The sequence below is a fragment of the Phaethon lepturus genome, unplaced genomic scaffold, assembly GCF_000687285.1.
Source record: "Phaethon lepturus isolate BGI_N335 unplaced genomic scaffold, ASM68728v1 scaffold1455, whole genome shotgun sequence".
Classification (NCBI taxonomy): domain Eukaryota; kingdom Metazoa; phylum Chordata; class Aves; order Phaethontiformes; family Phaethontidae; genus Phaethon; species Phaethon lepturus.
In genome coordinates, this window is record NW_010540961.1 from 28227 (window position 1) to 40192 (window position 11966).

Consider the following 11966-nt stretch of genomic DNA (forward strand, 5'->3'; position numbering starts at 1 on the left):
GATCTAGTTCTATGCCACCAGCGCGCAGAAGCTCATTCAGCCATCCCAATGGTGTCTCCTGCAGTGCCGTGATGCGCTGACAACCCGCCAGAAGCTGATCGCCCAAGACTACAAAGTGAGTTACTCGCTGGCAAAATCCTGTAAAAGTGATCTGAAGAAGTACCGCTGCAATGTGGAGAACCTTCCCCGGTCTCGGGAAGCCAGGCTTTCCTACCTGTTGATGTGCTTAGAGTCTGCTGTGCACAGAGGTAAGTGGAGTTCAATCAAGAGATGTGTGACTTGCTGGGACCTTGATTTTAAAAGTTCTTGTTGGATCTTTTTGTAAATACATCAACATGTATTTACAGTCCCCATCTGCAAGTAACCTTTTCCAAACTTTCGTTCAGAGGCAAGTTTCCTCATCCTAATGCTTTCATCACTGTTGTTTTGAAGATCAGAATAGCTGAGTAAACCTCTGGCGCCAACTTCTATTGTGTAGGCAAGAAGTTTAAAATGCAAATTAGCAAATCCCACTTGGACTGATGCTGTGTAATTGCAAATCCTTCTAATCACTGTGAATTCAAGCAGCCTTTTTGTCTCCTTTATGTAGTAAGCATTAAATATGCTACTAGGTTCAAACACAGAATAGAGAACCTGTTTATCATCACTCACAGAAAGTCAGGGATACTCAGTCCTCTGCCTCTTGTAAGTAATGTTCTTTCCTTGCAGTTCAGTAGCTTGGGTAAATGCCTGAATTTCTCTAACTCTAGTTTTTCCTATATAGAAGGAAGGTAAGTATGAGAATATTTCTTGTGTTCATTTAAGTTAGTGTAAGCTGGAGATGTCCTAACACCAGTGGCTGTCCCAAAGGCATTAGAGTACCCTACATGGCAGGACCATTCTAAAGGTTCTTTGGGAAATTGCTGTAACATGTAAAACAACACGTTATATCCTCTAGAGCTGCACTGGAGAATTGTTTGCTTTCTCCCTTGGCATGCAGCTGGGTGGTTTCTGATTCAGCAGTAGGGCTGCATGCTGCAACGGCCCTGGCACGGGAGGGAAAGGCTGCCTAACACAATAAGCTATTTGTGCATTTGTGAATTTGAATAACTCATTGCTTTTGATTGACGTGGAAATGATGTGTGTTGTTTGTGGAAAAGTTGTGGGTTTCTTTTCCTTCTTCCTGCAGTAGGGCAGGTGCTTTGCTGGATTATATGCAGAAAACTGCTGTTCCGTTATTAACTTCCACTTTCACGGTGGAACAGGTTCTGCAGTGTGTGGCTCGTGCATGAAGCGTAGCCCAGGAGGAACACTAGTTATTCCCCACACTCCACGTGTCTGTGTTATAATGCCTGGGAGCCCCTGTTGGGGTATAGGGCCTCTGTTGCATGGGGCATTGGACACGTATGAATAGGTTGTGATGGGGGCTAGGGGAAGGGCACAGCAAAAAAAAGACCTGTTCCTTTTGATTAAAAAAAAACCCAACAAACTGTCTACATGGGGACTGTAGGAAAGCTTATTGATTAAAGTTAGATTTCGGTGCAGCTGCAGTGGTTTGTTAGACATTCTGTATATACTCTTGGTAACGTATTCCATTCTGTATTTTGGCTTCCTGAGTAAGTATGTGCTATTGCTGTAGAAAACCTTTTTCTCAGAAAACGTTTAACATGGTGTCCAAATTCCTCCCCCAATTACATATCAAGCTGCTGAATTACCAGAGATGACTTTCATTTCTGCAGTGGAAAAAGGAGCCCCTGAGCATATGGGGAAGAGCTGACCTGACCTGTGCTACAGAACTGCAGATCTGCTAAGTGTTTTCTGCTGTTCTTCAGAAGCAACTTCTATAATGTGAAACGCAAAATAAGATTCTTTTAATCTTTCAGGAATCCTTTTTGCAAAACCATGCCTGAATCCATAGACTAGCTATTTTACAGGTTCAGTTAAATGACGGGAGCTACCATAACTCGTTTAATCCCTAGCACATCCACTCTAGCACATTTGTTGTGATCTGGTGTTGTCCAGAGTGTGGACATTGTCCTGTTTTTTCCAGATGATAGTAGCATAGGTCAAGAAGGGCTCTGCTAAGCATTAATACTAAATCACATTGTATTCTCTCGGCTCAGGTCGACAAGTGAGCAGCGAGTGCCAGGGTGAAATGTTGGATTACCGGCGCATGCTAATGGAAGACTTCTCGCTGAGCCCAGAAATCATCCTGAGCTGCCGAGGGGAGATCGAACACCACTGCTCAGGCCTGCATCGGAAGGGTCGCACCCTGCATTGCCTGATGAAAGTAGTACGGGGCGAAAAGGGAAACGTCGGGCTGAATTGTCAGCAGGCAGTAAGATGCTTTTCTGTCACTTCGCTTTGAGGTTGCTCAGTTGGTAGAAGCACCAATTTGTCTGTTAACGTTTTGCCATGCGATGGAAATTTCTCATGAAGGCAATCTGGCTCTGCCAGCTACTAGTGAATGCTGGAGGCAGTTGTGTAATTGTCATGGTATGAAGTGTAACTTGGTATCTAGCAGCACATCAGTAATGCTTTTTTCCTCAAAAAATACATTTTGGATTGTTTTGCTCTGGATTTTGTACTGGATCTCCAGTAGCTCTCAAGTCATGGCACTCTCTCCTGGGTGCAAGATGTGGGGAAAGTTGCTTTTTTATAAATTTTAAAATATTCCCTCTCCTTCCCTTTTTCTGCCCTCTGCCCTATCTTTGGAAATGCACTAAATCTTCTCAAAGCACCTTTCCTCTCAGTTTTTTTGCTGTTTCATTCAGCTTAAACGGTGGAAATGGAACTTCAGGGACAGGTAGGTACAACATCGTGCTGCACTTCGTTGTAGTTGCAGCTGGTGAAGAAAATGTTGTTCTTCTCCCAATCCCTCTTTAAAATGGGATGATTCTTTTTGCCCTTTTAAAACTCCATTCTTGCCCAGGTGCATCCTGTTTGTAGTCTCTTTAAGTTGAAAACAATTCGTTTTTGTTTGAACTCATTAGTTCTCTCAATAGTTTTTTACTCTCAATAGTTTAAAAAACTCTCAATAGTTTTTTAAACAATTAGTATTTGTTTGAACTCATTGGTGTTTTTTAATGTAATACTACATTTTTGTACTTAATACTTGCTTTTAAAGACCCTTCAGCCTGTGTGAGATGAGCCTGGAAAAGGCTAGGAAGTGTTAGTGCTGATGTAGGAATTTGGGGAGATGAGTGTTCTTGGCCTCCTGCAATATACAGAACCACTGTAGTCCTTTTTCAGTGTAAATGTAGCTTAAAGCCTGAGCTGAAAATGTTGCCAGTTTGTGTATGTTATCAAAGATAAATAAATATCTGTTGGATTTTTGTAAGGCATAGGATGCTTTTGTGATGAAGTTTATTTCTGCATAAATACCAGGTGTATTGGTGCAGCAGACGAACAGTTTGAGTCATTTGTGAGCTGTAGTGCCTGACCTGCTTTGTGACATTTGTGTGAAACACTTAACACTTGTTTCTGTTTAAATATGAAATTAAACTTGCTGCCTTAGAACTTGATTATTTGCAAATTTCCAGAAGATCAGTTCACCTTGGAAGTAACTTCCAGATCATGAAGCATATGTTCAGAACAAGTCAGAAGTCAAGACAGGGGATGCCCAAAAGTGATAAGAGATTTTAGACTTTTTGGGGAAAAGGAATGTCTGTAGAAATTTATAGGGTGTTTTTTTTTCTCCCAGTTCTGTTATACTTAGAAGCTTCTGCTTTATTTTAGTACAGTAAGTTGATGCAACGGCAGGGCTTGACCATGACTCCCCTTGAAGTTGAATGACGTGTTTTGTTCTCCAGATGGCAGGAGCAAATTAAGTGTTGATTTTATAAAATGATTTGTTTGTCCATATTTATATGCACAAGAAGAATAGGTGATTGCAAGAATAGGATAAACATTCCAGTGCTCTGAGTTTCTGAGGACTGGCGCGGTGCTCTTATATAGCTGCCTACAACTTCTGAGGTAGTAATTTATTGTTGATATTTTTCTATGTGAATGGTAATGGTTGTCTCGGCTGTCACTGGTTTTGTTGTCTTTTGATACATTGTGTTAGAATGAGCTTCTTGTTCTTACCTTCTATGGTAGGTAAATTATCTTCGTAAGGAAGAGCATATTATCTGAAACCCTTTCAGATACTGTGCAGCTTGTGCAAGAGACTCAGGCTTACCTGTCATATGAGATTGGTCCATACAACAGGCTGTGAGGAAGGCAAGTTAGAGGTCCATCCCTTGATAGTAGATGGAACTACTTCATTTCCTCTTGGATACCGAGAGAACACCTTTGACGTTGCTTCTGCTGAGCCACTGCTGCTTTTCTGAGGCTGATTTTTCAGCTGCTTCATTGCCATGTGTCAGTATAGTTCAGTCTTTGAGACATGGTCTCAGAAGTGCTGCTTTGGTAAATTCATTTATGGGGGAAAGATTGACCTGTGTCGGGGCTTTCAAAAACTAGTAAGCGGACTGCATTAAAGAGCACGGACTGTTTTGCTTTGGGGTTTTTTTTGTCTATAATGTAATGTTGGTGAGAGCTCCTATCACTTTGTACATCCAATGGCTTCTCATCTGCAGATAGAATGGCTGCTTCAGACATCTAGCTTGCTTGCTTCCTGGTTACTGCTTGGACCACATGGCTTCAGCCCAAGTCCAGCTAGACCAAAGCTGACTGATGTTGGTCCTTGTTTTCTGATGTTCTTGGGCAATTCTTATTGCAGGAACACAGTGCTGATGCTCTCAGATTGAACTTTGATGTGGCTGTTGATGGTGGGACTACTGGTCTGTGGCATCTTTACCTTATCACCTGTGGAAACAGAGCAAAAACGGTTGCTTTGGTGTAGTCCCAGCAGAGCTGGCTGCAGAGCTTTGGGCCCATCTTCAGTTTTTTCTTTGTGGAGTCAAAAACTTGTGCCCCCATGCTTTTAGTAGCATCATGAGGTAATGCTAATACAGCACGTTGATTTCTTAGCTAGCTCAAAGCAGGTCCTGAAATTCTTCATTGCAGAAGCTGCACAACCAGACACACTTGCCTAGATGGTTTTCTTGAGGAAGTTGGAATGGGAAACATCTAATTTGGATCTGGTCTTACTTATTGTCCTGTCTGTTAAGGTTTGGTCTGATTTTGCTTGCCTTATGAAAGGAAGATGTTTGCCCATCTGCCAAAAACACCACCAAAAAATCCCGCAACAACAAAACATAACTGAAGAACCTGCATGATTTTATTTTCCTGCAGGAACATCTGCTCATACCCTTTCCTGCATGAGGAACATGAGTCATTCTTTGTACTTAAAACTGTCAACAAAATGCCTTCTCAAATCTTCTGAAACCCTGACTTCTTGGTGCAAGGTTTCATTTCTTGTGACACTTCAACCAGGATGATCTCACATATTTGAGTCTGTGCTTGTGGAGGCGTGCTTAGACCCAAATGGGTGAGAGATGTGTGGTTTTTTGTCTCCATTTTGATCTGTGAACTTGCCAAAAAGCCCAAGTTCTGTCAATGGTAGAAGAACAATGACTTTTTTAGCCCCTTCTAAGAGCTATTTGCGGTTTGACTTTGCCGTCTTGGAGCGCTCTGCCTGTTCTGAAGCAAAGGATAGAGCGCCTATTATTTATGCTATTGGTGTACTTCTATAGGGGCATGCATTTTATTAAGGAAAAAAAAATCATCAGAAGGAGATACGACTTCTGGAGCATGTCTTCCCATGTGAAACAAGCTGCACTTTGCTTTGGGGAAGTGTATACAGCTTGGATGTGTTCCAGACATTAAATGGTCTTCTGCAGATACCATTGTTACGTTATGTTCTTCAAAGATGGAGATTCTGAGTGTAGGGAGAGGTGGGTCTGTGATGCTGTAGGCCATCAGACAGCAGGTATATATGTCCCTTAATTGTGAGCATCAGCCATAAAAGCTCTACAGCTGTACTGGTGGTGTCTAGCACCTGTGGTGTTGCTTAGTGGAAGCAGTATTTTATACTAGAGCTGCTGGGAAACTGTTTTTCAAATGTGGCTTTTATATTTCTCTGGTCTCATCTTTGTTTTTTTCTATTGAGTCCCTTGAGCAGGTGAAACTATAATCCTTGCTAAAAGGACAGATATTTCAGCTTCCAATTTCTAATACAGCTAATTGATAGTTATTAATTGTTAATTTAGCTCTGCATCAGGGTAAAAGTTCAGAAGATTATAAAGTTTATCAATCTGCTTTTCAGCTGCAAGTGTGTGTTGTGAGAGGGAGGAAAATCCTATATTTTATCACCGGTGCCAAATTATTCCCTTGACCCTGCAGTCAGGGCAGCCGGCTAGCTGCTGCACATCTTGCATGTGGTTGAGGATCAGGACTGGGGATCTTGCAGTTGTGCCCAAAACAGGACAGAGAGACTAGGAGGCAATCTGGTGCTTCCAAGCTGGCGTACTCAGTGCACTTTGGCCTCTTCCCTTTGATAGCAACACAAATACCGCTTAAACTGAGACCTGAGGAAGAGTCCTGCCTGTATAATACTCTGGCCAGTTTATTTAATCTGTGTGTAAGGCAGTGTCAGGTTTGCAGTTTTATTCACCCAGTTGTCCTTGGGGGACTAATTCTAGTAATCATACTTGATCCCTTTTTATTGTAAACATCTGAGTATTGCCCATCTGTTCAGACTCTGAATGCGCATGTGCACACACACCATCAGAATGACTATATTCTTCTCCCGCTTGCATTGACTTTTATGAAGTTTGTAAAGGACTTAACCTGGAGAAGTGAGAAGTGCGTAGTTCCCTGTTATGAACTGGATCCTGTATTGGCTTCTGTTTGACCACTGTCAGTCTTGTATAAAATGTTTCTTTTATTATTATTAGGGTTTTTTAAGTGAAAATATCCCAAGAATTTTTAACTCAACAGCTTGTGCCTGCTAGGCAGCACCCTTCCAAGCTGCCTGTATCCCTTAGAAGCTGAGGCTGGGTACAATTACCTTTGGCCAAGAGCAAGTTGCAGAAAATCCTGCGTTCCTCCCAAGCAGTCTGTGGTCTGTCCTCTCGATTACATGCTTCCTATTGGATAAATAGTGCTAGCTTGCATTTTCTCTGGTTCTCTGATGCTTTTCTTTTTTTTTTTCTCTCTCTTTTTTTTTGTGATGTTAGGGCTTTGCCCCTGGAAGTTTCCTGGGTGGTGTTTGGGTTCAGACTTTGAAAGGTGGAAGATAAAATTGTAACTGTGCTTTTGATTTAACTGTGCTTTTACTGGGCTACGGGCCAGTAACAAAAATCATTAAGTAAGTGTCAAGATGTTAACGGTGTAGACCATTTGATGTTGGTGTGCCGTTGCCTTCTAAGCAAGCTCACTTTTTTGCTCCAAATTTGTCAGCTGAAAATGCCTTGTTGAATGGTGATACCAGTCTGCCCTATGTCAGTCTTTGGGAATTCACAGCTTGGTGAATTGAATTGGGAAATGAAGTGAGACATGGGGGTCTTGGGCTGAGCGATGACCCAGAAGGCTACCCTTCTGAAAACTATAGAGTAAGTGAGATGATGAGATTTATCCGAGCTCTGTCCCTTGGCCCAGCAGATGCCTCCCAAATTCATGTTCAGATGTCGTGGGCTGTGTGAAAATGACCCATCTGGATCCGATTTTGAAGCTCAGTGCTCTGGATGTTAAATTATGTTTCCTTATTAATAAGAGACAGTGTTTTTTCTGAAGCCTTAATCAGAGTAACTGTTTCACGAGAAGAAAGGACTTGATGAAACTGTTCATACTGTGTTTACCTATGACAATTGAAAGTATTTAGAAGTCACAGAAGGAGTGCAGGGATATCACAGCTTCAAGCTCACACACCTGTTCTCTAAATCTTTGGAAAGTTTTTTGTTTTCATCTTATACCATTGCTTCTCTTGAGTAGATAAAAACTAATGCCATGGTTTTGTTACATGTGTGTATGGTATAATACTGTATATAATTTCATAATAATGTTTAATAATTATATTGGGTTTATCTTTTTTGTATTAAAAAATGTTTAATGTAGACGAAATTGTGGTTACTCTGGCTTCCAAAAGCTTGAGTGGGTATACTGGAGGAAATGATATTGCATGGGCCAGCAGAACGGGAGATTTTTATCCTGTATTTCAGAGAAACTTTTGTGTCTTCTCCAGGCAATTAAAAAACGTTTTTTAAGCTTTCTTTGTAGTTAGACAACTGGTCTTTAAACATTGATTTGGGTTTCAGTCTAGAACAGTAGATAGTCTTCATGGAAGTGTGACAAATTTACATGTGTGGTATCATCAGCCTTATGGGATGAGGGTGGATGAAGAATATAATATTGAAACTTTACCAGTTCCATTTTGTAAATCGGGATATAAGTGGTCCAGGACCACGGTTGACCTTCAGTGTGTGACCAGTCTCCCCTGATGTTCCTGGGAAGCTTCGTAAGGATAATTAGGGTTCAGCAGCACTTGACTCCCATGTCTGGTAATTGAGCTGGTAGCACAAGCACTTGAAATAAGCAACTGCAGAGCAGAGGTCATACCTAGTAGTGTTGTTATTGGCATAGAATTGCCATGCTGAGAAGTTGTAAGTTCTCTCATATTAATTATTATAATTTGTTTTCCTACCCACAATTTCTTGCAGCTTCAAACACTGATTCAAGAAACTGACCCTGGTGCAGATTACCGCATTGACCGAGCATTGAACGAGGCCTGTGAATCAGTGATACAGACTGCCTGCAAGCACATACGGTCTGGAGACCCAATGTAGGTGGCTCTCAGAACTGATTTGTGTTTCTGTTGAGCATCCATGAAGGTTTTGTGGCTGGCCAGTATAGATACTAAAACCTGTGCAGAAATGACGGACTCCAAACTAGTAATTCATACAGGGTTGGAGTTGTGAACTGGGCTCTGTCTTCGGTCTTGCCATATAAGCAGGCTAGTATTTTTATAACAGGGATGGTTTAGCACTGGTGAAGGGCATAGCTGTCTCAGGCATATAGATTAAACTTGCAACATTTGATGTGCTAATTTTTCTTACTACATAAGTCTGTAGCAATATCACAAAGAAAAGTAACAAGCCTTGAAAGGCCAGTTAAGCAAACATATACTGCAGAGACAAAAGTCTCCTTTCTCTTCAGATCTGAGATATATTGTCTCCTGAGCCAGATTTTATATAAAATATTCCTTATGATTTTGTCGTATATGGGGCTTCCTGAGATAACTAAAACAATGGAATTTAAGAGGATGCAAATGTGGTATGTACTGTTGTTTTAGATGTAATATTTTTGAAGGAAGAGAAAGATCTTCACTGTGTTTGAACATCTCTGTGGTTCATTGGGAAGACTGATTTGTCAACACCAGCTGTTTTAGGGAAGCTCAGCACGACTATAACAGCCTGTTGCATAACTTTTTTCCTCTGTTTGCAGGATTCTGTCTTGCCTCATGGAGCACTTGTATACTGAGAAGATGGTAGAGGACTGTGAGCACAGGCTCCTGGAGCTCCAGTATTTTATATCTCGTGATTGGAAGTGAGTACTGTAAAACAAGATTTATCTTCATCTGATGCTTGTAGGCATTAGCAGTTCCTTGTAAAACGGTATAGGTTATGCTTGTTCAAAAGAGGACTTTCCAGTATGCCAGGTCTGTAGGGCATTAATGCCTTTCTAGAACAGTAGGAGCAAAAGCTTAGAAAAAGTAAGTGTGGTGCCCACTTAAGTCAGGTACTCACATAGAAATGATGCAACCCTAAAAAACATCTCAAGCTTGAACTCTGAAATTCAATGCATCTTTAAAAGAAGTCTCTCTGGCCATATTGAAGTTGAAGGTCACTTTCTGTGCAGATGGCAGCCAGTTTTATATGCTCTGAGCAATACAATATGGAAGTGAAGGAAACCAAGCTACTAAACATAACAAAGACACACTGTGTGAGAGGCTCCTTGCTTCCATGTCTGCCTTGTTTCAAATTCTTCAGGCATGATTACAGTCTGTAGAGCAGATGTAATTCCCTTTTGGAGCACTGCTTTTCCAACTTTCTCATCCAAAGATGCCAGTGCTTTGTTTTAGATATATACAGAGCCCTTTGTGTCTGTGTGGGTTAAGATGAAGAGAGTGTAAATTTGATAAACATGACCTGTGAGGAAAGAATAAGTGTTTGGCTCTTCTGCAGAAGATTGAGAGGTGAGGAGATAGAGTACATCAAATGGGGTTACTTCATGAAATAGAATAATTGTTCTTGGTGACCACAGGGAGTGTAAGGCAAGAAGTCACAGGCTTTGACTGCTGCAAAGGGTATCCAAATCAAACATTAAGAAAATCTGACTCTTAGCTGTGTATATGGGCAGCATTGTCAGTAGTTAAGAGTGGACGTGCTCTGTGAACCTTCTGCTTTTAAAGTACATGGGGTTTCATGAACCAGATAGTTCAGGGCCTTGTGGCTGTTTATTGAGTCATCTCAATAACTGTCTCCATAGGTAGACAAGAATACTGTTAGTTTTCTTCTTCCTCTTCCTGTTGCCCTTCACTGCTGGTTCTCCTGCCTGTGCTATGTTTCCAGCAGGTAATTAATTGCTTGAGCCAAACTTAAATGATTGGAAGTAGTAAGACTGAGTATTTGCATTTTGCTAGGAGTAGGGATAATTCTAATTCATATTGCAGGCTGGGCAACGTTAGCTCATCTTTCTTGTTTAACCACTGTTTCCTTAAAATTAGCTTATAAAAACTGTGGTATTAACTGTGCACAGTCAATGCACACAGATGCATAGAGTAGAAATGGTTTTACTACTTTTCGTCATTATCTATGTGATTATGTCCACTGATACCGCTTGATGTTTGCCTTCTAAAGTGTTGTAGATACCTGAAGTTTCCATTTTGGAAAGTTGTCAATATCTCAGCTGTAATGTAATTGGACGTCACCTTAAGAGATCTGCACTTGCAGTTTTCTTGTATGCAAAAGCAAGGGGTGCTGAGTCTTCAGTTAGCTCAAATCCAGAGCAGACAATAATTAATCTAACTCAGATTTTTATGAAACTGGCATTTCAAATGGCAGCAGTACAAAGTACATGTAAGGTGTTCTACAAACAAAACATGGTATGTAACTGCCTTTCTGCTGCTTTAGGACATCAAGGAGACTGATTCTTTTCTCATGTGTCAGTATTTGGCTGGCATGCTGCAGAAGAGAATGGCGCTTCAAGAAGTGTTGAAAATTTAATCTGTAATTAAAGATCTTAATGTATTTTTGAAACATGAGGGAGTTGATTCCAAATTGAGTGACAGGCATTTTGCCACCTGTTGGTTCAGTTGGTTAGACACTGCTGCTAAATGATGTGGTGGTGTATGAAACTTGGAAGTAGATTTTTCTGCCTCAAAAGCATTTCAGCATATGAAAAACATGAAAGGTTTGAATCAAGTTCTAGTGATAACTTTTCTGTTTGCAGATTGGATACAGTCCTTTACCGCAAGTGTCAGGGAGATGCCTCCCGTCTCTGCCATACCCATGGCTGGAATGAGACTAGTGAGCTGATGCCTCCAGGGGCTGTTTTCTCCTGTTTGTACAGGCATGCGTACCGCACAGAGGAGCAGGGAAGGAGGGTGAGTGCTGGAGTGCAACTGATTTGTGATAGAAGGGTTGTACGTATGTTTGGAAGATGGACACACTGTGCTAAAACTGCAAGAACTTGCAAAAGCTACTTGAAAGCGTTTACCATAGGTGGTACTTGCAGTGCTTCGGATGCCCAACTCCTCTTCAAGTGTGCCTTGAAGGTCTATGTTGTTGTTCTGGTAAGGCAAAATAGCCACATCAAGATGTGACAGTTGCCTGCAGGGGGAACTGTGTGCTGACCACAGCTTACATGTATCTGCCTAGACACACTGCAAGTCCTTCCCCTTGTCTTTCCAAAAAGGGACAAAATCAGAAAGGCAAAAGCCCAGCTAGAGCTCAGTCTGGCCACAGTCGCAAAGGATAATAAAAAATGTTTTTACAAATATATTAGCAAGGAGGAAGAGGCAAGGAGAATCTCCATCCCCTACT

At 41.3% G+C, this 11966-nt stretch overlaps 1 protein-coding gene across 1 annotated transcript in view; it reads left to right on the forward strand.

Moving 5' to 3' along the window:
• Positions 1 to 11716, forward strand: part of LOC104621155 (Golgi apparatus protein 1-like) — a gene marked incomplete at both ends in the record, with an annotated part of 28046 nt that extends 16330 nt beyond the window's left edge. Inside the window, 5 exons of the mRNA XM_010287571.1 lie at positions 65 to 248; positions 2103 to 2317; positions 8583 to 8704; positions 9367 to 9468; positions 11374 to 11716. Of these exons, the coding sequence (XP_010285873.1) occupies positions 65 to 248; positions 2103 to 2317; positions 8583 to 8704; positions 9367 to 9468; positions 11374 to 11716 (966 nt within the window). The remainder of the gene's footprint in view (positions 1 to 64; positions 249 to 2102; positions 2318 to 8582; positions 8705 to 9366; positions 9469 to 11373) is intronic.
• Positions 11717 to 11966: the final 250 nt, after the last annotated feature.